Source organism: Papilio polytes, unplaced genomic scaffold (assembly GCF_000836215.1).
Source record: "Papilio polytes unplaced genomic scaffold, Ppol_1.0 DF823700.1, whole genome shotgun sequence".
NCBI classification, from domain to species: Eukaryota; Metazoa; Arthropoda; class Insecta; order Lepidoptera; family Papilionidae; genus Papilio; species Papilio polytes.
Genome location: NW_013525504.1, coordinates 174,643 through 200,773, shown reverse-complemented (window position 1 = coordinate 200,773; position 26,131 = coordinate 174,643). Strand labels below are relative to the sequence as shown.

The following is a 26,131-nucleotide window of genomic DNA, read 5'->3' as shown; positions in this document are numbered from 1 at the left end:
TTATAAGAAATAATTCGCAGAAAAACTACGTATTCTTCGAAGAGGTTTCACCGGATAGGTTGGAAATGTTGAAATCAAAATAAATCACCATTATAAAAAAACGATATTTATCTAGACTTTTATTACCGCATTAAAACTAATCAAATAATTTAACATAAATTCTTATGGCCTGATAGTGTCTAATATCCATTTAATGTACCAGGACACATCGGTATATACTCCGGGGAATAGTGAGCCGCATTTTGTCGGCCCGTGAGAGACGATCCCATGCTGAATGTACTTGTACACATTTTCCACCTCCTCTGCAACCATCAGGGGGCCACCGGAATCTCCCTTGCATGAGTCTTTACCCAGCTCTCCCGCACAAAGTATGGTCTTCGTGATATCTTCTTTAGTGTTTCTGTAAATTGTCGGAAGTGATAATCGGTTGAGTACGATTAGAATCGATTCTTTGACAGGAGTGAGTAGTCTATGTCACTCTGGCGGAACGTCAAACGGGCATCTTGAGAGGCACTATGCCATCTATGGCACGCTCTAGCGTCATTAAGATTGCAGGTTAGCGTCGGATCGCCGATAAAATTTAAAATCCTATTTAATCTGACTTATTGTTAGTTAATTGTTTGTGGTAGAGTAAGAAGTTACTAAATGAGTGTGATACCGACTTATTAATGGAATTATATTACTGCATACCCCACGCCCAATGGATCTAATCTGATGCCGGTATGGAGATAATGGCGACAGAATAAAAAACTAGCTGTAGACATATTGCAAGGGAAGACGGAGGTAATCTCGAAAAACTAGTAGTTATTGGAAAAGTAGAAGGGAAAACGTTGGTTTACCTCCCGTAGTACTGCTTGCAGTTGTCACTGGAACGTACAGGCACTGTAACTTTGAGCAGCACCGAGGACTCTCTATCGTTCTCAGTCAGCCCCCAGCCCGCTACCACGGCCTTCTCGTTGTCGAGATTGCGTTCCCTCAAGCTCGCCGTTGTTGGCAAACAGATCGTACCGTAGTTTTCTAACATAAATAGTTAATTAAAATTTATAAATTTTTTAAAAATACTAATTTATCTTTGGCATATAGCAGTTACTTACTGCGTGAGAGGTCGGCAGGTCTCTTTAATCTAAGTAGCGCAATATCATGACGCACCAATGGCGGCCCTTGGTATGCCGGAAACATGATTTTCTCCGCAACCCCAATGTCCTGTAAATATGATAAAATAAATTTGTGGCCATAGGCCAGAACAGGATATAGTTATGCAGTTTTATTACTATACACGACAAGCAATTAAATTATTAATAAATTTTGAATGTATTTTCTTTTACCTGATAATGAGACTCGCATACGTCGGTGTCCTTTTCGCAATCAACTTTCGTTAAATAATCGTGGTCTCCAATTCTGACGCCGGCAATCTTCTTATCTTTGAGACAGTGAGCCGCCGTTAACACGTACAAGGAGTTTATCAGACTTCCCCCGCAAAGAAACTGTTTGCCTGTACCTGAATTTAATAAAATAAAGAAAATAAGTGTGCGCCACAAACCTTACAATGCTTGATTATTTATTTATCAAGTATTTCTATTGAGGTCTATCAAATAGTGTGCCGTTACCTTCCCTAGTCAGAGTCAGAGTTTCTACACTCGTAAATACAAATAAACTTCCCTAGTAACAATTAAAAAACGAAACAAAACTACTACATTCCACAATTAAATGATTACTTAACAGTTCCTCAGTGTGAATTAAATGTGAGAAATCAACGGGACTGTATACATCAGACTCTTATAGACCATTAAAGTGTGACAGTTTAGATTATTAGTAAAGTGTAAGTTCAACATACGTGTTTGATAAGATATGAGTACCATCCAGGGGAACTCGTACAGTTTAGTAACCTCGCCTCCGACAATCTGGCTGCCCTCTATCTCCCCGCATTCACTGGGTAGTAGTCTCAGGTTCGGATGGTTGTCGATCTCTTCCTGAGAATCCGGGAACGCTGAACAGCATACCTTTCAAACAATAAATTGTAAGATTTTATTGGTGGTAGATGGATTTTTTAACCACAGTTTTTTTTTTATAACATAAGGCAGCAATCGAGCAAGTGGCAGCCTGGATCTGCCGAAATGGCAAAGCAACCGCTGGCCATAGACATCCGTAATTGCAGATGCGTTGCCTACCCTTAATTGACAGACGCATATAAACGTAATGTAAAATTCTCCTTCCTGTGCGTCTTCTTCGCTGTCAAATCCAACAGGGTGGAATGGAATAGGGACTAAAATTAGACCTCCGGCACTACACTTATCAGACAAAACTCGGAATTGCTCCCAGTTGACGCCTGTTTTCTGTGTGGTCGTGATATTTCACTGGGCGAGCCGACCCATTCGTGCGAAGATGTTAAAGCGGGCTCTACGATGACGTTCATATGGTAATTCATATATAAAACCCAGCTTCTTTCATCTAAACGCAAATGAGAAAACATTAGACTTGCGGAAGGACGTTATATGCCTCTGTATTGTTTACCGCATCTACCACTGGAAGTGCTCCGAAGAATTGTTTAGAATAATTCCTGGAGTCAAATTTAGTCGAACTACTCGACAGACCACAAGTACCATCTTCAACACCTTGATGCCTGGCAATCCTCAACCTCGTGGTTTTCTAGAATATTTCTGCCTCGCATAGCTTTGTTGTGCAATGGTCTGTCCTCGGCGGACTTATCATTTTGTTAGAAGTCAGTCGGATAACTCACCTTTGGGATACCGTTGTTATAGTCGGAAGAACAAATGGAATTGTTGATCAGCTGTTGCGTTTGGGTGTTCTTGTGCTTGGCGACTTGGTAGACTGCTGCCGGACACTCGCTTAGCAATTTGCAATCATTGCACGACCCTGGAAGCACGTTCCATCTTATATAGTGTGAGTTAAAGTAAATGCTTTGACTTCTTTTAATAACGATACTGTTAGGAAAATTGACGCGCCTTCTACAAACTGCCCCTTATCACTATTAGAAGCAGTCCGTATTTATCGTTATGATTCGGGCGTATTAAAAGTTTTCAACGAAAGAAGTAAAATCTCGTGTAAATATCATGCAATAATGGGGAAAGGACTAAGTCGTTTCATTATCCTCATCAGTCTAAACTTTTCACTGCACGTATCCAGTGCACTCCCGTAACCTTGACCAGATCGGTTTCTATGATGTAATTATAATGATGTTTTCCGATGCCAGCCATGTCTCAATTTAATTCGTGTTTCTAACCCGTATCTTTAAAAGCCTTAACGCGGGCGTCAAATGTTATTAGCTTTAGATTACTTATTTTTAAACAATAAATATCTATACTAATATATTTTTTTATTTTTGTATGAATTTGATTCACGTTAAAACTACTAGGCCGAATTTTTAAATTCTTTAACTATTTGAAAAGAAATTTATCGTTGTGAAACATAGGCTATGTATTTTTTTTTATTTTATGCGGACGAAGTCGCGAGCACAAGCTAGTAAGTAAATATATTTAAGTACCGGTTACCATTATCCTGTTGCTGCTGTAAATAATCTTACACATTTCAAGTAGCATTTACAAACTATGTACCTACGGTTTTGATTTCCTTACGAGTGTGGGAATTTATTTCAATTCAATGTGTGCCATTGTTTGTCTTGATTGAGGATAAAACTAAATTATCAGAATATGAATCATACTAATATCATAAATGCGAAAGATTAGATGAATGGATGGATGTTAGAGTTTGAAGACGAAATTGCTGAACGGACCTCTATAAAATTTGGCATAGATAATAGTCTGGCAGAACACATAGGCAACTTTCGTAAGCGAAAGCTAGTAATCTAATATGTTGTTATACTAATAGAAATGTTGATTGATTGAAACTTTAAAATCATATAAAAAAAACAGTTTTTTCAAAGAGTTTACAATACGTTTGTACGGATTTTGGAAGAGGAAAATAATAGTGAAAGAGGAAGCGATACAATTTATACAATTTATATATTTTTAATGCAACATTACTTAAACAAGTATTGAAGAACAAAAAATAATCAACGTTAGTAAAAGAGCAGGTCGACTAAGGTTTTTGCAACATTTTCCTGGTCGCCTTGTCTTTATTCGTAAAACCGGTGTGACTTGTTGAGCATCACTCAACTAGATTTTCCGACATTATAATTGTGTGTTTTGATTATTTGAATTAAAATAACTTTATTAGTTTAAGTTATGTTTTTAAGCATTATACTTGTTGCTATGTCGATATCAGAACAATGTTAAAAAAAAACTATTAAAAAAAATATCGTAGTCAAAACAACAAAGTAGTCAAAATAGTGTCATGGTGTAATTAAAAAGTTTAGAACACGTGTTTACGTAATTATTTTCTTTGTTTTAACTCTGAGAGATCGATAAAAATAAAATGAATTGCAAAAATGTCATAGGGCAAGGTAATCCGGTAACTTTAAGAGTTCCTATACTTTTTAAAAAGAAAACGCATTCTAAAGCAAAAAAATCACGCTATTTGAGGGTCGTGTGAGTTAAATTCACACTTCAATTACTAGGTACGCAAGGAGGTACTAAGGTATGCAATTTTTCATTATAATAACAAAACTCAGGTTAGTTGAATAATAAAATAAACGAAAAGATGAAGTAAAAATTCATTTGTTTTATAAAAAAAAAATTACTTACTTGGAACTATTTGGCCACTTGCGAACGCAACTATTAATAATAACAACATACGAAACATTTTTAAACTTGGATATTTTTCTTGTTATCAAAGGTCAATCACGTTGGTCCTCCACGGAAACTCCGCGGCTACTGACGTGCAGGCCACGGCTACCTTCATATTAATTATGTATGTATTTATATGCATGTATATAATGATTAGTCATCATGTGGAATTAAAGCATTAGACCTGCAAATAAGCTAGCGTATTTTTTGGCTTTTAAACATATTGTTTGTCCCATCTATCCATATCTATACTATAACAATAAAGCGTAAACAAACACTACTTTGTTGCCTAATATGTCAGCAATTACAGCATATTTTTGAATAATTCATTTTTAATTAATTATTTAACGGCTTACTCACGTCATACTTTTTCCGGTGATGGCACCGACCATTTTCAGACCCTGCGGGGTCCTTCTTCAGGGTGAGGGTTAAAGATGTTGTATCGCGGTCGAGTCGCGCCTCGCACTGGCAAATAATTAATTATAAAATGTCTCACGAAAGTTTAAATAGTTTAATTCTTTTCAATAAAAAGCCCTACACTTGCGACACGCATTAGACTATATATTTTACGACATTAAACTTAGGGAGTAAATATTTTGAATAAAAACCCTAATGTGGGAAAGAGACCATAAGTTGCTGCCAACATCAAGGAAACTCGGTTGCCATGGTTTGTCATCATGTCATGTCATTTTGACATTTGTAATTGATAATATGACAAATGTAAGCAATAAAATAAAATTTACATAATTTCATGCGTATGAAGTCGCACAGGCACAGCTAGTTAAGTTATAAGTTCGGTGGTGCAGTGAGAGTTTCCCTCGTAAAGGAGAATATTTTTATCCTTTTTCGTAATCTGTTATTTTTACAAGTCCTAGTTTTTCTTTACGTTCCAGATAGAGGTTGTGTCGTGGCCGCTAGAGTGGTTTCAGGCAGAGTAGTTACAGCGGTTTGGTGTCCAGCATTGCGAAATTGGCAGAAAAACCGCGACCAAACTTAAAATGTCAATCAAATCATTATTATTTGCACTACAATTTGGTCTTGAAATCGATAGCTGATCGCTATACGTGAGCCTTTGCCATTTTGGCGGATTCAGGTGACCGCTTGCTCGATTGCCACCTCATTGTGTATAAAAAAAATAAAGCCATCTTTGTGTGCGAGTTTAGTCACAGGTGTCCGCACGCTCTTAGAATTAGGATAACTAGGTATTAATGTATGATTCGTTATTAACAGAAATGCAAAAAGGACATTCCCTATACGAATCGAATTATATTGATGACGAACTAAGACACAGAATGTGCGTAATTGTCAAGTCATACGTAATTACATGTAGCTATATATATATAAGTAGAAGAAATAATATAGCTAATGTGTCATGCATGTACATAAAATGGAAATCCCCAAGCTGTATATTTTCTTTATAAATAATAGAAATAGTTGTGCAAATATTCAGAACTTACACCGACCTATTATTACAATTTTCGATTTTAAAATTTCGGCTATGAAATATTGATGAAATTGCAATAAATGTGCTGAAATTGTCGTTGTTTCTTTTTAAATCAAAGTTTCCTAGTTTATGAAAGTAGCTGTAAGTTTGTAATATCATTTTTTTAATGAAAATGTGAAATCACTGAAACTATTTTAAACTTTTAAGTGACTAGACAGTTGCATTTAAGATTGTTGTCGGCTAATCAAGTATTGGTTAAAAACTATATAAAAAATGTGTCTTAGTCAAGAAAATAAACAGGATAATTAAATGATGAGGTGATCGTTGGGGAATTAGTAACTGCAAATCAACAGATTATCACAACACAATAATTGCTATTTTTCCTTGTGAATTTAAAGGTGTATATTAACCTTGTACTCTTATTCCAAGTTTTTTATTCTTAATTTTAAATCTTGAGTCATTTCTGTTCTATGTTGGCAAAGAAAAGGATTCTATTAATAACTTCTTCGTAATCTACTTTAAAAAAAATGCTATCTTCGGTAAACGTTGCTATTCTTTCTTCTGACGTCTTTATCATTAAAGTTTTGTTTTGTCAGAAAACCCAAAACTGGTAATAGTGATCTTACTGAATTTAATTATCTATTGATGAATAATTTGACGTCAACAACTGCATACACTTTTTAGTAAATAGGGACCATTAATAATCACGTTATTAAATTAACATTATAAATAATTTTTTGATACAATACCTGATAACCTGACTTTTATGATAACCTCGGAAATTGCCCTAAACACCTTTTAGTAAAACATACTTATTGTTCACTGATGAGAAATTGCTATTTTATTTTTAAAGGTGTCTATTTGAATTGCTATTATAATTTTAAAGGTTTACATCATTTCCTAATTTATTTGCAGTACTAAAGTAGAATATATAAATATATTGAATACAATGTTATGTTAATGTTGACTGTTTCAACCTAGCCGTTTATTTTAGTAATACCTGGCCATTATAAAAAAGAGATTGAAACACGCTATGTAAGAAATCATTGCCGATTGAAGGGAAAGGCTGTACCGTTATTTGATTGGTCTTGATTTTTATCTCAGATTAAGGGCAACAGATAAAGTCTAATGCTCGCTTCACCCAACAGACAACAATGTAAACGAACCTTTGAATAGTCTATAGATATAAGAAACCCATTCAGATTTATATTACTCAGAAATTATAAGATTTGTTAACCTCTACTTCTCATAATAAGTCTTCTTGACTTTTAATTCAAGCATTCAATTATAAAATTCGCTTTAATAATCTTTAATGTTAAATCTATCAAAGATTAATGTATTTTTAGATTAATGTGGCAACATAGATTTAAATATAAGCAGAACTTTCTTCAATCTTGTTAAAAGTAAAACACAAACAAGACATTAGAATTTTACACTTTTAGTGTTAAAGCATTAGCTATGCGTAAAATTTTTAAGTGCTTTTTAAACAGTTTCCGTGAGACAAAAGTTGAAGGGCTTTAGACGTATACAAAAGCACCTCTACTGCTCTCATGAGGGACAAATAAAGTTTTTGTCAGTTCAGTTTCAATAAAGAGTAATCCAAATGTAATTTTCTGTTCGTTAACAGTTCATCAAAAGAATGTTTAATTTTGTACAGTCGCGGAAGAACGCGGTGTCCCACTTTAGGAAAAATTGCCTTGTTAATTGCAACAGTACAAACACCTCTTCCTACAAATAACTAAGTAGATATCAGTAAGTGCTTCAAATGAAGGAATAATAATAAAAAAAAACTAGCTTTCTATCACTAACCTACTTTTTTCAAACACGCATTCTTAAGCTGCGTTATATTGATTTTTCGCGTCTCGTTTTAAACAGTTCAAACGCTTTTAAGGTGGACGCCAGATTCTCTGACTGTACCTATTTTTTCCCACCACTGTACCTATATTTTTACCCGACTGACAAAAAGGGTAATGTTTACTCGGGCTATCTAAATCTGTTTTAATGTCTGGGTTTCTATGTATGTAAATTACATTGTGACGGCCTCCAGCCTAAACTTATTTGACGAGTGAGGTTATTCGATTCGTCTGCTTCCCCTGAGTGTTATAAAGTATGTTATATCGGCATGAATCAACCCACAGTCGAGGTGTTTTCAATTATACTAAAGAAACAGTGAGTTCAAATATCACTCGCCGTAACTTTTACATTTCTAAGTATTTTTTCGATGCGTTCGAGTACTTATATTCATTTACTAGAAAATCACAGGGTTTTTTGATTCAAACTTACCATAAAGTTAGTAAATTCTTTTTTTTTTGGTAAAGTAAATTGATATGTCTAATTTATTGCAATCACCTTTCTCAAACATGGTTACATAATCTATACTTCTATACTAATATTATAAAGAGGAAAGATTTGTGTTTTTGTATTTTTGTATTTCTGTATGTATTTAAATAACTCAAAAGCTACTATGCCGATTTCAAAAACTCTTTCACCGTTAGAAAATTAATTTATCTGTGAGTAATATAGGCTATATTTTTTAATTTCACGCGGGCGAAGTCGCGAGCCACAGCTAGTCTTCCATATTTTGAATCAAATACTTCTAAATACTTGAATAGTTTTGCATAAAATGTCATTTTATTTTAACATCATATGCTTAGGAAACATTTAACATTCATAGATAAAGTTCTAAAGCACCATTTAGTTTCCAATACATCGAATTTTTATTCAAAACAACACTCGTAAGTGTGCCTTGATAGAGATATGTAAATGTTGCATTGGTTTGACTGCTGGGACACATTGATACATATTGTCATCCCTTACTATCTGTTTGAAATGAAAAAAGACAACAACACAAGTGCCTATCTAAACCCACAGTAACGCTTTCTCACAAGCTGGTTAATTATCATGCTCCGAATGAGTTTGCGTCTTTAACCTAACTAAAATAATAAAATGTCTATGGGCAGCGGTAACTTCACCAGTTTTGGCGGACTCCACTTTAAAATATAAAAAAAAATAATTCAATACATTTTAAAACTCATACTGCCGCTGATTGGTATTGTGGACGTCAATGTGATTGAAAATGAGATATGGAGGGTAACAATTAGATATTCTACCAATATAGCTGATAGCAGGCAAGATGTCCGCGCGGGATTAAAAAAAAAACTTAATATGTAGTTAGTATGTTTTTCTAGTCTTTGTTTTATATCTGAGACATATTTTACAGATAATAAAATACATCCAAACTTCAGTATTTATGATATTAGTATGCTGTGTGTTTAAGTTTGAAGCATTGATTCTTATTTTTATATAAATGGATAGAAATAATTACGTGGGTGATTCCAGAATAAGATAACTTGTGCGGTTTTACCCATCGCAATGTTACATAATATTTTTTATAGATTAAAAAAAAGAACAATTCGACGTCCTGGCAGGTTTAGGGACAGTCGTGTCAAATAAGTAGAAAGAAGGCAACGTGTTTAAAAATGTTGAAAATGTTAGTGACTCTATTAATTTTGTCACTATCTTCAACTATTACAAGCAGCTTAAGTAAGTAACATTATTTTAATCTTACTAATATTATAAATGCGAAAGTTTAGATGGATGGATGGGTAGACGTTTGTTAGAGTTTGTAGCCTAAACGGCTGAAGGGATCTCGATGAAATTTGGCATAGATGTAGAGGATAGTTTGGAAGAACACATAGGCTACTTTCGTTTGTTTTTTTTTTATTCCGCGCGGACGAAGTCGCGTGCGAAAGCTAGTCTGTAAAACGATACTATTTAGTTAAATATTACTAGTAAATTACAAAGTTGAAAAACGCACCTTATAATGTAAAAAGTCAACCAAAAACAACGATACATTACTATACATTGTGTATTTTAAGTTATAACAATAACTTTAGTTCAAATAATAAATTCATAACCAAACGGAAAAAAGGTAGTTTTTCCTTCGATTTAGCAAAACTTTTAGTTTTATTCATTCATGATCGTAAATTAGTAAACGTAGATTATATTTACAGATGCTTGTGAAAATTGTATTCCCATAACACATTGTGTGAGCGCATCACAATTAGTAGCTCGTGATAGGAGTGAAAAAACAGGACAGATTTTAAGAAAAAATATATGCGGATTCGATTCAAGAGTATCACTACCTAAGGTAAACTTTGAAATGGAAATGTGTTATTACACATTGGCACGGTATCTTTTAGAGCTCGCGCACACCGTTGACTAAACTATCGCACAAGTGTTTACTCTCGCTTTGATTACTATGTGCTTATTATAGAGGTGCCACACTACTAAACAGTTGAAGTGACTACGAAACAATCGACAATCGCACAACAGTTGTGCGATAGTTTAGCTCTAATAGCTTGCGATAAATGTGTTGACATGAAACAACCTCATTTTGACTCCTGATACTTGTAAAAGAGACCTTAGACATCTAGGTATTGCATGTTACCGCCCGGATTTTTGGTGCCTTCTTTCCCACTCTGCTCTAAAGAAAATATTTGAGGACCTATATGCATCCATTTTATTGCGAAAGTAAATAATTATAGTCAAACTTCATTTGTATAGTGCGGTGGGCATGGTCAAAAACTAGATGTCTATGGTCCCTACTAAACGTATCGGAAGTTAAATGGAGGTCCCCAGTTTTTGCAAACGAACCTTCATAAAATGAGTCTACTAGCTCATACTAAAATTATACTGAGCTGATGCTGAATTAAAAATATGCTTTACAGATTTGTTGCAATAATATCAATCAATCAATAGATAATCAAGAAACCGGAGAGGGAACAACAAGCAAACTATCTAATCATCACAATGTTAACCTTTTACCGACGCAGTGCGGTCATATAGTAACGCAAAGACTGCTAGGTGGATACCGCGTGTGGGATAATGAGTTTCCTTGGGTCGTTCGTATCGCGTACAGAAACAGAGGTTAGGTTTTATAAAAATATCCTTATTCTAAAAATATATGTACTGACTTTGATACATATGAATCGAACTTAAGGTGACAGTGAGTAATCTAAGGCCATGCAGTACCTATGTCTACTTTAGACCTCTAGACTACGAGTATGTATGAAAAGACCTTTATTTAACTGCCTTCTAAAAGAAGGAGATTCTCAATTAGTTTCTTTGTTTTAAAGTAATATGACAAAAGAACTGGCCATTTGTAGGTATTTCATTGCTTTAACAAAAGGCATTTTTTTACACTAAAACGATTGGATCAATGTTATAAAGATGCTGCCCAATAAACAGTATTCGGAAAAAGATCCTCACGATTTTTTGGCGAAAGTCCATCGTCACTGTTAAAAAAAAATATAAATCGTTGTATTAATATTGCAGACTCGAATGCATTCCAATGCATGGGAACCCTCATTAATTCACGGTACGTATTGACCACAGCTGATTGTCTCATCGGCAGGCGTATTCTCGGCGTACGAGTCGGTGGTCGTATTCAAAGCCCAGAATGTACAAATATTTGCGAAAGTGACGTTCAGGTAACTAAGATACTCAATTTTTTCATGAATTTTCTCACCAGATCTATTTATTAACTTTACATTTCCCACAGGATATAGGGGTATCAGAACAGATCACTCATCCAGAGTATACAAGCAGTTCAAGAACATTAAACAATATTGGTCTTTTACGTCTTCGAAACCCAGTGGACTTATCGAAAGGTAAAATAAATTAAACTAACGACATCTAGAAATAATTCTTAGGTGAATTTGTCAGTAATCCCATGGGCATCGTCAGTCGATGGTCTGGTGGGGAAAACGCTATCATTAATATGATCTTGTTCGAAGTAGTAGATTCCCTAGTGAGAGGGCAGCTGCCACCCCTCCCTCGATGCCCATGAACAAATGAACAAGCCTTCTAGCATCTAGGGTGTCCCCTACCCAGTGTTTCAAAGATAATTGTAAAAAAATATATCGTTTACTATTTTTAGAAAACGCTGGTGTAATTTGCTTACCAGTTACGGATGAACACAGACTTAAGAATGTTACGGGTTCCACTGGTGCAGTATCGTATTGGGACGAAAATGGAAGTGAACTCCAATTCAGATATCATGCAACAATTTCTACTACCGAAGAATGTGATCTCTATGTAAATAAGTGAGTATTACGCGTACAAAAACATATTCATCTCTTTTTCTCCGTAGATGCATTAATGTAGAAGAAGTGAGAGGGGTGTCAGGATCAAGCCAAATGGAGAACCATGGTCTCTGCCTGATCCTCTGGGTTACGGGCGTGAGTTATGTCGTTGTAGCTGGTTGTCCCTTTTTTTAGAAAGAAACTCTATGAAGAGTTTAAAGGAGATGACAATAAGTTGGGCGTTTGTGAATAAATATCCCACGCTTCACTAATGTTTTACGATACGTTGTTATTAAATTATTTCAAATTCATTTATTTAATTTTTATTTTTATTCTTTGATTCACATTAAGGAATACATATAGTTTGTGTGCAATTCATCGTAGCTAATCTAAGGGTTAGTGTTACCGAGGTTCCGAGATGTATGTAAGGTGACGTATTTTACGGCGAACATTCTTGCAGTCAATACGCGGCGGTACGGGGATACCAGCGAGCAACGAGTCTATACGAATGTTACATTAAACTTGTAACATCGTTGGGTACCAAGCGTTATGTGTAAATCAATTTAAAAAAAAAAAAATATTTCGTTTCAGGAATAGAAACTATCGAAGAGATTTGGCAAAGAACAGCATATGTACAGTAATAGTTAATAACCACCGCTGCGAGTCCGTCCCTGGAGCGCCTCTGATGCTTATAGGTTCAGATCCCGACTCTTATAGTTACTATCAATATGGTATTTTGAACACAGCGAAGTCTGAATGCGGCCCAGAAATCTATACAGATGTTCGAAAATATATGACGTGGATATTGGACACGATCAAGTCTTAGACCAGAGTTCCCCAAACTTTTTGTGTCGTAGACCCCTTGCCATGTCTTTCCGTGTTGGGTAGACCCCTACTTACCTACCTGATATTCATTTCCTGGAAATTTCTAACTGTAGTGAAGTTTAGGGTGGGTTGCATCATATCGCCGGTTATCGTAAAAGTTATAGTTATAGTTAATAGGGTTACAAGTGCAAAAACATATTTTCACAGAGGTTTTATGTGTTTTTCGTTTTTACAATGGAAACATTTAAACCTGAATGTCACTAAAGTGTCAAGTTGGTGTCAAGAATGACATTTACGCAAATTAAAATGTTTGGAAATACATGTTTCGCCAATTATGTTTATGTATCATACGCATGGTATTTTATAGTGACATAAACTTTTTGCCCACGGAGATGGAGAAAATGGCAAACTCTTGTGAAAATAAACTAGTTTGGGCCATTTTTGAAACTATATTTACTTTACTACTCAAATATGTAGCGCCAAAAATGAAGCAATAAAATTATACAAATATAAATGAATATTATTTATTTGCCATATTATAAATTGTCCTGTCAATGCATATTACAAATTGTCCTTTTATGGAGGACATTTTTTAAATAAGAGAAAAGGGACAAGCGCTGTTGCTATAGCTTTAGACACTCGAAATTTGTCTAAACTGAATGTTTGGCCAAATTTCGATTTCCATCTTGGAAATCCATTATTTCCGAGCACGCAAGACTTTATTCTTCTGGATTACGTATAGGATAATAGTAGAGATTTTCTTTTTCCTTTACTTTTTCCATTATTTGTACTTCTGAAGATAAGAGCTTGTGACAGTTGACACTACCGAACTGACACTAACCGTAACGCTAACTATAACCGACCAAAATCGGGCGGTTATGATTAGTGTCAAATATGACGTCATTTTGACCAGCGCAAAACTGGTATAGCGAATATCATGGACATCCGTAGACGTAACCATCGGGAATGTGCTGGTTAAGGTTTACAGTTAGTTAATGTAACTCACCCTTAGTAAATTTTAAGGTTATTTCAAATATTACCATTACAAATAATTTTAACTTTAACGGTAACCGGCGATATGGTGCAACTCACCCTTAGTGTTAAAAACTTAAAGTAAAAAGACATGTTAATTAATACATTTATTAATTAAATTTAAAATAAGTAATGTATATGTTTTGATATTATAAGATATTATGATGTAAGTAAATAGGTACTATCAGTGTATGTGTTGAGATCCAATATCTTGGACCCACATTTTCATTTCATGGACACCCACATTTTTTCTTGCTGACGTAGCCCCTTGCAGGTTGTCATAGACCCCTAAGGGTCGATATAGACCACTTTGGGAATCACTGTCTTAGACAGACACATTTCGATTTTCTATCCGTGAAATTCCGCTGTAGCACCCTTGTTGTTGTCACTTTTATTAAAACTGAAACAATTGGATGTCAATACATTTTAAACATATGTTCCAATCGTGGAAACACACGTACGGCCGAATACTGAAAGGACATTTTAATATGCTTGAACCCCAAATTCAGCTAAGCGATGCAAGTGTTAAGATTCCTTCTAGTATTCGGTGGAATAATAAATTGATGTAAGAGTTTTTAATTTTAGTTACAAATAAAACTGTAATTCGTCATACGTCTTTTTTAATTTATTGTAATCAACTACTTATTTTAGACTAGCTGGTATTGTTAGAATTAATTGTCATAAAACCTGAAATAGGTTAAGTTCACACACTATGTTAAATTTGTCAAAAAATCGCGCTGGGTTCTAAAACACGATATGAAAGGGTCGACGTATGATCAAGCTACAATGTGTTTGAAACACTATGTAAGGTTTTTATAGTAAATCACACAGTGTTTCAAAAACGGTACATTTTCTTTCGTGTTAAATACCAAGATAAGAAATTGTACCTGTTTTTATGACCCGTTAAAAGTAAAGTAATAAAAAAGAGGTTGGAAAGCCAGAAAACAATCAAAATTCGGGTTATAAGAAATTTGTTCAGTTAAGACTGTGGAGATCTTAAATTAAACCTGAACCCACCTTTCACCCTTCTTAACACTTAGATTAGTACTGTTTCGATGTAACTCAAGTGCAGTGCAATAAACATTACTTGCAGTAAATTGTTGAATAAGACAAAGGCGCCGCGGAGACGCCCTGGCTATTTACAGCCGCAGGAATTAGCAGCTATTGTGATTATCTCGCTCGCATAGTTGGTATAACTTATTACCAGTACTTACAAGATATGAGATAATCTATTTCCAAGAATCTGTTATAAAATAGGCCGTTATTGATATGTGCCGATAAACATTGGTGTTACTTTGTTATATACCATACACCGTACCGAAACATAAACCGTAAAACCAAAAGGCTTTTTGACGTTTAACTTTCTACACGCTCTCAATTTTATCTGAACATTCGTATTCAGATAAATCTAACAAAACTATGAACTGTTCAGTTATCAGTATTACCTATGTTAGGTTTATTTGAACCATCCAACTGTTATATTAAAAAAAAGATGTTTAGCACTGTAAGAGGCGCTGCTATCCGTTGATTATGTTGCAAAATATCTAACTTACATGGACATCATGCAAAAATCATTTACTAATGTTTGCCGGCTCTAATAGTTTGTCGGTCTATAAATGCAACTAGTTTCGGCGTTATCTGTCTTTAATGGAATACAGTGCAATGTTAAATAGTACAATAATAGATAGTTTTCGAGTTTATTTCTTACATACAAAAGTATAAACCTTTCCTCTTTGTTATTAGTAAGGTATAATATATTCAGTGAAAGTGTAACCGTGAATCCAGACGCGTTTCCTCTATTTGTGTTGCCTAATGCGGTATGAAACATCTCTATTGTGAGATTTGGGTGTTGATGTTTATCATGAAACCTTAATTCTTTGTTTGATATGTCTTCACGCGTCGAGTGTGGCCGCGCATTGATTGTTTGTATAACTATTTCTAATGCATTGCATTTAGTATGATGGTTGTAATCCGAAAATAGATGTTTAAATAAACTTTTTCCTCACGGTATGTAAAGTGTTAAGTTTATATAAGTAAAAAAAATATTCATAACTGACTTTATTTTTTAATTTAGAATACTGCAAATGTAAAATTATTCTAGGATTGGATCACAACTGCCTTTAGTAAAGGATTTTCCTACAGGAAAACATATTATTTTCTCTCTATCAAAGAGAAGGACATGATAAATGTTTTTGTATTACTTTTATAATGAAAACTTATGATGAGCTCTGGCAAAACCATTTTAAGTTTACTGAAAAATCTATATGTCTGTCTATAAGTTGCTTTGCCTCACGCATTAAGTTGGATGATGAATTCTCGTGCTGAGATGCTGTTAAATGTTGCAAAAAAAGCCTTTAAAACTTATGTCGACATTAATACATCGTCATAAAATATATTTTTATATAACCGGTTCTTGACAACATTGTGATTGGTGTTACAAATTCAGTAAGTTACGGACCACCGCAGTGAGAGGACGTGTCATATTGAGATTTTTCCCGCGTATTTTTCGTTCAGAATTAACAACAGATAAAATATTCAAGAATATAAAATAATTCGCTTCTGTGTCTGTTTCGAAATATTTTTGTGACAAAGGTCATTTAAGTTATAATTAAGTGACTGTGATAATAAAATTGTGTTAATATTTTATGTGAATATCTATAGTTTTAAAAGTTGATGGAATAAAAACCTCAAATTTGTACAGAATGTAAGTAAAATTAACATTAACTTGTGTATTTTCGCATTTTATTCAGACGTAGTACCAAATTTCATTTCAATTTATTTGATTTAACATCTTTCATATTTTGCTTTTGTACAGCCATTATAAGCAAATTGGTAGGCCAAATTGGATTGAAGATGAAGAAGTCAAAATTGACATCTAACCTAGAATTTTGCTCATTTAACGCGTTTCCTGCGTAACAGGTCGATATCAGCCTGACGCGGTACTTAAGCTGGTGCGGACGAAAAAAACTATGTCCCTCTCGCTGGTGCGTTATTTCAGGTGTATACATTACATTACATAAAATGTATGCATTATGTTTCCACAAAATGTACCAATTTATTGTATCCTAGTGCTGGTGGGTCTAGAAAGACCTGCCACGCACTCATGGAAATGTCATTGGGGGCGCATTTTGGCTCGCCGTCGCAACAGATGACGAATGATGATTTTATTTACCGCAGTAAAGGTGTTAATTAAGCATAAAAATATAAGAGAAAGAGAGCTTTATTAATCACGATAAATTTAAATTCAATATATTTCAATGTAACATTTTACGAAAAAAATCCTGTTCGTTTAGAATTTATGTAAATTAAAAGGATTGATTGCGAAATTACTAATAATATTCAGTAGAAATAAAATATTGAAATGTAAGCATTGAATATCTCTCTCTCTATTTAATATAACTGTTATGGAACATCTCCGTTTGGAGCCGTTAAGTTGTTAAAAAACGATCCGGATGTTAGATTAGTCACAGAGATCCGTGCAGTACCGGTATCTGTAGATCATTCACGTCGGTTTCCATTGCCGAAAACATTAAAAATAAACGTTACTAATAATAATAGATAATGTTTTTACTTTATTTGAATATTTTGACAACGGTAGAATTGTGTTTTTAGTTATATTTTTTGTTGATTGTAAGTTCTAACTTCGGTGAGTCTTCGGTCTCACTTCGGTCAAGAGCATCATGGCTCAGTGGTTTAGGCACTTGACTTGTAATCTACAGGTCTTGGGTTCGAATCACGCCATGTACCAATGTGATTTTCGATTTTTAATATGTACATAATTTACCGTACGTTCTTACGGTGAAGGAAAACATCGTGATGCAACGTGCACATATCGGCGAAGAAATTCAAAGATATGTGTGAAGTCAACCAACCCGCACTGGGCCAGCGTGGTTGACTATGGCCTAGTCACCTTTACTTAGAGTAGGCTCCGAGCCTCTCAGTGGGCACGTATAGTGAGCTGGTGATGAAGTTCAAACTTCAGAGTAACTTAAAAGAATCATTTGGATTGTAATGTAAATTTTTTAGATACTTGTTAAAGAGATTCAAATGTATAGAGGAGGACACTTCTCTTGGAACATTTTTGACATAATCATCACTAACGCTATTTGTTGATACTCAAAACCACATGTCAACGTATTTAATTATATTTAAATTTATTGCCAATCAGTGTCATTTAATAATATTTAAATGAAAATAAGATGTTTTATTACATGTCAATACAAGGACAAAGGTATCACTAAGCTTGACAACTATAGTACCTTTCAAAGGAAGTACCGGTGAAAAATTTTTGTTGACTATGCCCAATCTAAATGTCTTTGATTATCGTTCTACTTGTACAATTATTGCCAAATAGGCACTTGATAGTTTATTTTGTAAGTATCAAAACATATTGTTCCATGCGTAGGTGTCTCTAATTTTGCAACTGCATTAACAACATTTTTATAAAGATTAATAACCTCACATTAATCGCATCTACAAAAAAGTTGTCTATTTAACTTGTCTCAACTAACACGTTTGCATTAACATCGACACATCAAATAAACATGCGATATCTCTTAAGTAAAGATAAAAAGCATTCAAAATAACCTGTGGACTATAATTATTAGATAGATTTTACGAAGAAAAACGACACTGAAATTTTAGATACTGTTATAATTATTTTGTTTTCTACAAACAGATTAAAAATAAATCGGAAGAATCTTACGAGAGACGGATTTATTACTTTTACATATTCAAAAGTATTGTATTATAAAGAATACGAAGAGAGAAGACAGTAGCATGGATGGACCGTAGAATGCGCGTCTTAGGGGCGCTAATATTTTTAACAATCGTCTCTCCTGCCCTCGCCTTTGTCGCTGGAGCTGATGGTAAGTCCTATCTCTATAAACTTACTGAAATTTTAAAGAGGAGAAATTTATATTTTTGTATGTATTAAAATAACTCAACTAGTGGGTCAATTTCAAAAATTCTTTCATCAATAAATAGCTACGTTATCACTGAGTAACGTAAGCTACATTTATTACTGTAAATATCACGGGTAAGTCGCAAGCAACAGCTACTTATTCATAATTCGTAAACTTGCTTTTCCACTGATCATAATAGTGTGTTTAAACGCGTTTTAATGTAATAACATAATTAATTTAGCGCCAATAGCCTAATGGTTTGGAGTACCGATCTTGCGGTCGAGAGTTCGAATCCTATCATTCGAGTATTGGCGTGAACCATATTCAAGCACAAGCCTAGAGCTTAGTTGGAGTGGTTAAAGGAAATATTATTATAATTAACAAAATTCTACTTATACTTTATTAAAAAATAAATATTAAACGGTTCCATTGCATTGCAACTCTACTATTGTACACCCCCGTGCACAACCCGTGTTTTCTTTGTGTTTTATGATGTTAGTGGTTAATTAACTCATTCAATGTATTCTCTTCTAAAGGGCCAGTGTTGTTTCAAGAGGCCTTGGAGAATGGGGTGTCAACGCTTATTTGTGACTCAAGCCCGGACACGACGGAGGATGAAATCATGCTCCTTGTATGGTACAAAGATAATGAATCAATTTATAGGTAAAAAATCTTTAACATAAGTGCTGAACTATTGTAACAAAATTATAATGAGTAACGACATAAACGAGATCAACAAGATGAGAATAGCAATTCAAAGATTAGTTGACTTCAAGAGCGGACGCACACCATCGACTAACAATCGCTGAAAAATCAAAGGTGTGCGAGCGCTTTAAAGATATATCAAATGTTTTTAAATAGACGGATGTCAAACGTAAAAAGTTTTAATGTTTAGCCCTTTTGCTTTTTTTAATGTTTACCTTTTAAGGCAAGGGCTTCTGTTTTTATGATACGCTATTTAATGAAACTTGAGTTAACATATTCCATGTTTAATGATTTAATTTTGTATTCATATGTAAAATGTGTTATTGTTATGTAAATTTCATACCTCAGAGAGTTAGAAACAACGAATAGAGATAAACATTGTAAACAAGCTAATAGTTATCTTAAATAATCTTTGATGAAAATGATTTCGTTGATGTCATAGAGTTAAAACTTATTCATTTAATATGTTTGGATAAAGTAAAAGAGATTTTATGTTCTGGGCAGTTGAAACTAAATTGATTATTTTTCTGTTGTAGTTATGACGCTCGCGTGGGAACAGAATGGTGTAACATTGGTTTCAATGCCAGCGGTCGAGTGATCGCTAATATGTCTTCAAATCCTACGACACTGACCATCTCAGCTCTGAGAGATGATGATCAAGCCTTGTATCATTGTAGAGTGGAATTCCTTTTGTCGCCAACAAGAAATACTGGCGTAAACTTAACTGTTATTGGTAATTATTTGTTGCTAGTTACGTAGAATGAAAAACTGAATTTCAATGAATATTCAACATTTAGTATTTGATGAAGTAATTTATGTTTCTTTTCAGTTCTTCCAAGTGAACCTTTCTTTCTGGACGAATTAGGTAACACTGTTACCAATAAAACTAGACCTTATTACGAAGGAGATACGCTAGTATTGACCTGTCTAGTTATTGGAGGTATTATTCATATTATTAATCTAAAATCTATATCTAATAATTTTTATGAGAAATCTCAAGTTGTAACAGTTTCTTCGGATGTCGATTAATTTTCAATAGTGGTAGAGCCTGATTTAACATCTTTGCAAGAATATACTGGTTTGCTCTCAGCAATACCACGACCACACAGAAAAACATCAATGGCAGCAATTCCGCGTTTCTTCAAATGAGTGTGCGTGCCGGAGGCCTAATTGATTTAAATTAGGCATTAGGCTCTTCCCCTTTCCATCCTTTTCGTACTACGAAAGATAACAAAGAAGACTTTTGGAAAGAAAGCGAGTAGTTGAAATATCCTCTTTAAAGGTAAACGCATGCAAAAGCGAATATCTATAGTCAGTGGGCGCTTTATTATTTAGGATAGTCCGTTGGCCGCTTCCTAGTTTGTCACTTTATACTATATAAAAATATAATAAAAAATGTAATATGTAAAAATATATAGGTATATATAAGAATTCTGTTCCAGGACGACCAGCGCCGAAAATAACTTGGTATTCCGGTGATAACTTAGTCGATGCAACATATAGTGTAAGTGACATACCGAACGTACGACAAAACGAATTATATCTGCCACTTACCCGTGATAATGCGGATACCCTATCTTGTAGAGCTACCAATACACATTTAGTGAAGCCATTAAAAGCTAGTCTACAGATAGAATTATACTGTAAGTATAGATACATCTTACATATATGAAAATGTTGGTACTAACATTGCATAAATGACAACCTTGCTTCCATGTTGGCAGCTTGTAGTTTATGATACTTTTCCCACATAAAGGTGTTTTTCTAATTTACTTACCCCTAAGTTTAATAGCGTGAAAATGTACATATAGCCTAAAGCGTGTCGAAAAGTGTAGCTTTTTATTTAAGATCTGTGTGTGTTTTCGCTTTGTTATATTAGTATACATATAAATTCAAGTAAACAACCGCTAAAGTAGATATTATATTTTAATGCAAAAGTGTTGACAGTGTTAACCAACTTTAATCTTGTCAATGTTTTTAGTGCCGGCTAACAATGTAACTGTTGAATGGATTCAAGGAACTTCAAACGGTATTCGATCAGGAGATACAGTTGTAGTGCAGTGCATCGCATATGGTTCATACCCGATTCCTGACTTAACATGGTTTCTGAACCAAAAACGCCTATCGCACCATAGTAATCAGGTAGTTACCGGTTAGTCCTAACCTACATTTTGAATTCCAATCTTAGTTGTTTTTTCTTGTAAAATATCGAAGGGCCTGTCCCACCACTGGCTGATAGAATCTCAGCTAGCTTAAAAATGACGTTAAGGTTGCAAAATCCAATTTTCATTACATATTTTGCTGGATTATTATCAGACAATTTACAATTTGGTGGGACAGACCCTAAGTCTAATAGGTTACCTTCTCTATGGCAAGTAGAGATAACGTTACAAAATTGAGTAGGTAAATTAAAATCAACTTTTAGACATGGAATGAAACTCTCCAAGCAGTAACTTCTCGTATAGAATTAACACCAAATAGATTGGACAATAATGGTAATATAACATGCGAAGCGAAAAACCCAGTAATGCCCGCTGGAAGAAACTCAAAATCTGCTGCCGTTAGATTGAACGTAACATGTAAGTAATTTTTCCTTACTAAAGAATTTCATTAAAGTGATACATGTACTGTAGTTGTAAGATATCTCGATGGCTCCTAACTTCGCGGGAGTCGTTTCGCAGAACAGAATTTGAGATGTATCGGGATACGGGATACCCTCGGGTATTGTACAGCGCGCTGATGACCTCTGGCAGTCAAGATATTTGAAAAGACCACAATTAGTGGTATCTGTTTTGCTAAATAGAAGACAGCAGGAATAACAGGTGTCGCAGTGTAATTTTACGATCACTTTTCAGTAATTTTTAATAATCATTTTTTTTTACAGTTGCACCAGTAGTACATGTAAAATTTGATGACGGAAGAAATGAAGTTATTGAACTTGACACATTAATATTGAAATGTAAGGTTGAAGCAAATCCACCAGCAAATAAACTATTTTGGTATTACAATGTAAGTTACTTTAAAATTTGTTTATTATGAAGTTTTGGTGTATTTTACATATAGTTTGAAATATATTCAATCAGGATATGGAAATAAAAGAAGACGGTATTCGAGGCATCCGGATTTCTACAAATGATTTAATTATCGATGAAGTACGACGAAGTAATTGTGGTCGATACTCCTGTGCAGCAAGAAATAACATCGGCGAAACAAAAGCGGATCCCATCAATATAAATGTTCTTTGTAAGTTATCCTCTCTTAGGCGAGCACGTATAACATTTCTACAATATTGATCTTGTTCTATATTCTACCTCGACTAACAAAAAAAATTATATTAAGCAGTTACAATATGATTTACCGAAGCATTTTTTTAGATCCACCAGCATGCACAAAAACAGGTATTATTATTAAGAAAGAAACTTTAATATGCAATGTAAAAGCCCTACCTCCTCCTGATACTTACTTGTGGCATATCAACCAAGTGGAATATGATGCCCAACATTTGACTACGGGATCAAATATATTATCTCTTGAACAAGTTGCTGGACCTTTTTCGGAAAGTCTAAACGTTAGCTGTGAAGCTGACAATGGTGTAGCGTCTCAGGACAAATCTTGTAATAAAGTCATTGGAATAGGACATTTAAGACCACAACAGCCACAACAATGTGATCTTGCGTTTGAATATAAGGAGTTTCAAATAAGATGTCTACCAGGTACAGGAAATCATAGATAAAGAATTACACAGCATGAATTTAAATACTTGAAATTAGTTTGTTATAGTCGTTTGATTGTAAATTTCTTTAACTTTTTGCAGTTGAAAACGCCACGTATTACGAACTATCGTTGTGGAGATTATCGACGACGAATACTTCGTTAGTGTTAGATAAAAAGCGATCTCTGGAAGTTGGTAACAGTTTAGCTCTGATGCAAAACGAAGAGCCGTGGCTAGTTCGAGGGGAACTGGGTCTGCTGAAGGCCGGCGATGAGGCTGGTGCAGCAGCGTGCAATAGATATGGATGTTCAGCAGCGCTGCTGTTGAGGCCTACGGAAGGTCTATTGAGTGCTGCTATACCACCCTGGTGGAAATGTATGTATACGTAATCATTGTCTAAAACAAAAGAATTCTTTTAAGGGCGTGCGCACACCTTTATTTAAATGTGTGCGATTGTCAATTGTTTCGCAGCCAATTCCACTGTTTAGTTGTACAACTAAAAATCGAGTAGTGTGCGCTCCTCCATGTCTGAATACTAACTGAAAAGTTACCTGATTTAAATAATTGTTTCTTCGCAGCCCATGTTGTATTTTTGGTCTCTACCCGTAGGTGCCTACACATTGAGCTTAATTTATCGTAGACACTATTATATTATTCATAATGTATAATTAAACTAGTTTTAGATTTTACAGCATTTAATTAAAATAAATTTACATCTGCAATCTTAGATGCGTAATATACTTCATGGTCGGGAGATTCTAATTTTAAATAAAAAAACTGGTTAATGTAGAAATACAATATGAGCATCTTTTCGAATGAAAATGTGTTATTTATTTCAGTATTTACGGAGAGAGACATTGGAATATCGATAGGCGTGCTCTTGTTGGTGGTGATGTTTGTCTGTTCGACGTTGTTGGCCGTACGCTTGGCCAGGAGGTCCCGGACGAAGGCGCCTGTGCCTGTTATACAAGTGCTGCAACTCGATGACGTCACCCGAGATTATCTCAGTCGAACTAGCGGTAAGTTACGTCACTAGACCTGAATCAGTATTTAGGAATAAGGTTTTTCATCGATTCATTTAATTATAATAATTTTGTAACACCCTGTAATCATACTAATATTATAAATGCGAAAGTTTGGATGGATGGATGTATGTTTGTTAGAGTTTGTAGCCTAAACAATGAACGGATTTCGATGAAATTTGGTCTAGATGTAGAGGAAAGTCTGCAAGAACACATATGCTACTCACTTCTGTTTATTTTAATTCCACGCGGACGAAGTCGCGGGCGAAAGCTCTTACGAATGTATTTTTAAATCTTATTAATTTAAGTTTGTTGTGTGAGAGATAGGAAAGGGGAGGGAATGGTAAGAACAATTGTAGTAACTTATTTTTGTATAGCACTTGTCTATAGATATCCTATCCTTTCTTAGACATCCATGGTCTTCCGCCGTGCAGTCTACGATCGAATAGCAGTGAATATTCTGATGACGATAGTCCGTCATTCGCGGATTGTCATTGTCCCCACATACCACAAGACTGGATACCCCCGCCTGACGTCACATTAACTTTACAAAGAGAAAGTGCCGTGTAGAAGGGGTAATTTAATAGTATAATCTAGAAATTACTTCAGTGACATGTTTTTTTTACAGTCAACAGTATTATAGTTAAAATAATGGAACAATTGAGAAATATAAAAAGCATTTTTACTGAATTATTTGAAACTTTGTTTTGGATAATTTTATGAAAACAATAAATGTAGTATTTAAATGGTTGTTTTATTTTGAACATCCTGTTGTGATAGATATATCCCAAAATGGGCCAATCTACAGAATTTGTTGAAAATCCACTAGAAGAGGACTATAAAAGATAAAAACGTGTTTGTATAATTTCAAAGTTAAAATATTTCTTAAAAAAAATTAACATACATTATAAACTTATTTAATATACACAAAATAAATTAAAAAGTATTCACAGAATGCTATAATGTTTCAAGGTCAATGAATCCTGCATTTACTTTAACGAATATAATTTAAGCGCGTGTTTCCATTTTAGAAAATACTGAATTATCTCGCCACTCCCTCTTATAGACTTTGAAAAAGTGAGACAACACTACAACAGTCAACAATAACAGTTGCTCGAAGCAACACTATGATTTGTAACAATTGTTTCGATAATTGAAATAGCACGGGAATAACTAAGCGTGATTTTGGGCTTAGTTCTTACGGAGATTGATTTATTTCACTTTTAAATAAAAAAATTTAGTTACTTAATTACATTTATTTTAATATTTAAAACAAATATGATTAATTCACATAAAAAAAATACTTGATTTGTTATTAATTACCCGGGACTTTGAATTTGAAATTAAAAAGTTATTTTAAAATCCACTAAATTTCGCAACCGGTGCCTCGTTGACTTACCAACGTTTAGCTAGAAATCCATAATGTATGAACTAAAAGTAGGTACAAGAATGTCTACTGTTACACGCATTTTAGCGGCACGTAACAAGTTTGCGAACCATTTACGAAACATAAATCATATTTAAACAAATTGCACAATAAATCGAGACACATAAAAATCGTAACCGCTAGGAATTTCTTACTAATGTAAGTAAGGAGAAATTGGATTGTTTCTTTAAGACAACAAACCGCTCTAGTAATTTAAAAAAAATCATGAAAAACAACTATTTGTTCTCAAAACCGTATTTAACTTATAAATA

At 34.3% G+C, this 26,131-nt stretch overlaps 3 protein-coding genes across 3 annotated transcripts; 2 read left to right on the top strand and 1 right to left on the bottom strand.

Moving 5' to 3' along the window:
- Window positions 1-90: 90 nt before the first annotated feature.
- Window positions 91-4,806, bottom strand: LOC106103850 (serine protease easter-like). The gene is made up of 7 exons (XM_013283759.1): window positions 4,662-4,806; window positions 2,738-2,874; window positions 1,835-2,000; window positions 1,326-1,498; window positions 1,095-1,203; window positions 840-1,017; window positions 91-400 (listed from the first exon to the last, which is right to left on the bottom strand). Exons 1-7 carry the CDS (start codon window positions 4,717-4,719, stop codon window positions 163-165), a joined length of 1,059 nt encoding a protein of 352 aa, XP_013139213.1. The 5' UTR covers window positions 4,720-4,806; the 3' UTR covers window positions 91-162.
- A 4,809-nt stretch (window positions 4,807-9,615) lies between these two features.
- On the top strand, window positions 9,616-13,270 carry LOC106103849 (serine protease easter-like). The gene is made up of 7 exons (XM_013283758.1): window positions 9,616-9,690; window positions 10,161-10,297; window positions 10,878-11,076; window positions 11,485-11,639; window positions 11,711-11,819; window positions 12,089-12,254; window positions 12,825-13,270. The coding sequence occupies exons 1-7, from the start codon at window positions 9,627-9,629 to the stop codon at window positions 13,057-13,059; spliced, it is 1,065 nt and encodes a 354-aa protein (XP_013139212.1). The 5' UTR covers window positions 9,616-9,626; the 3' UTR covers window positions 13,060-13,270.
- Window positions 13,271-18,750: 5,480 nt separating this feature from the next.
- On the top strand, window positions 18,751-25,144 carry LOC106103857 (nephrin-like). Its single transcript, XM_013283769.1, has 13 exons — window positions 18,751-18,958; window positions 19,531-19,657; window positions 20,236-20,432; window positions 20,529-20,639; window positions 21,142-21,342; window positions 21,681-21,841; window positions 22,125-22,278; window positions 22,584-22,708; window positions 22,783-22,942; window positions 23,074-23,412; window positions 23,514-23,786; window positions 24,251-24,430; window positions 24,843-25,144. The coding sequence occupies exons 1-13, from the start codon at window positions 18,874-18,876 to the stop codon at window positions 25,001-25,003; spliced, it is 2,274 nt and encodes a 757-aa protein (XP_013139223.1). The 5' UTR covers window positions 18,751-18,873; the 3' UTR covers window positions 25,004-25,144.
- Window positions 25,145-26,131: the final 987 nt, after the last annotated feature.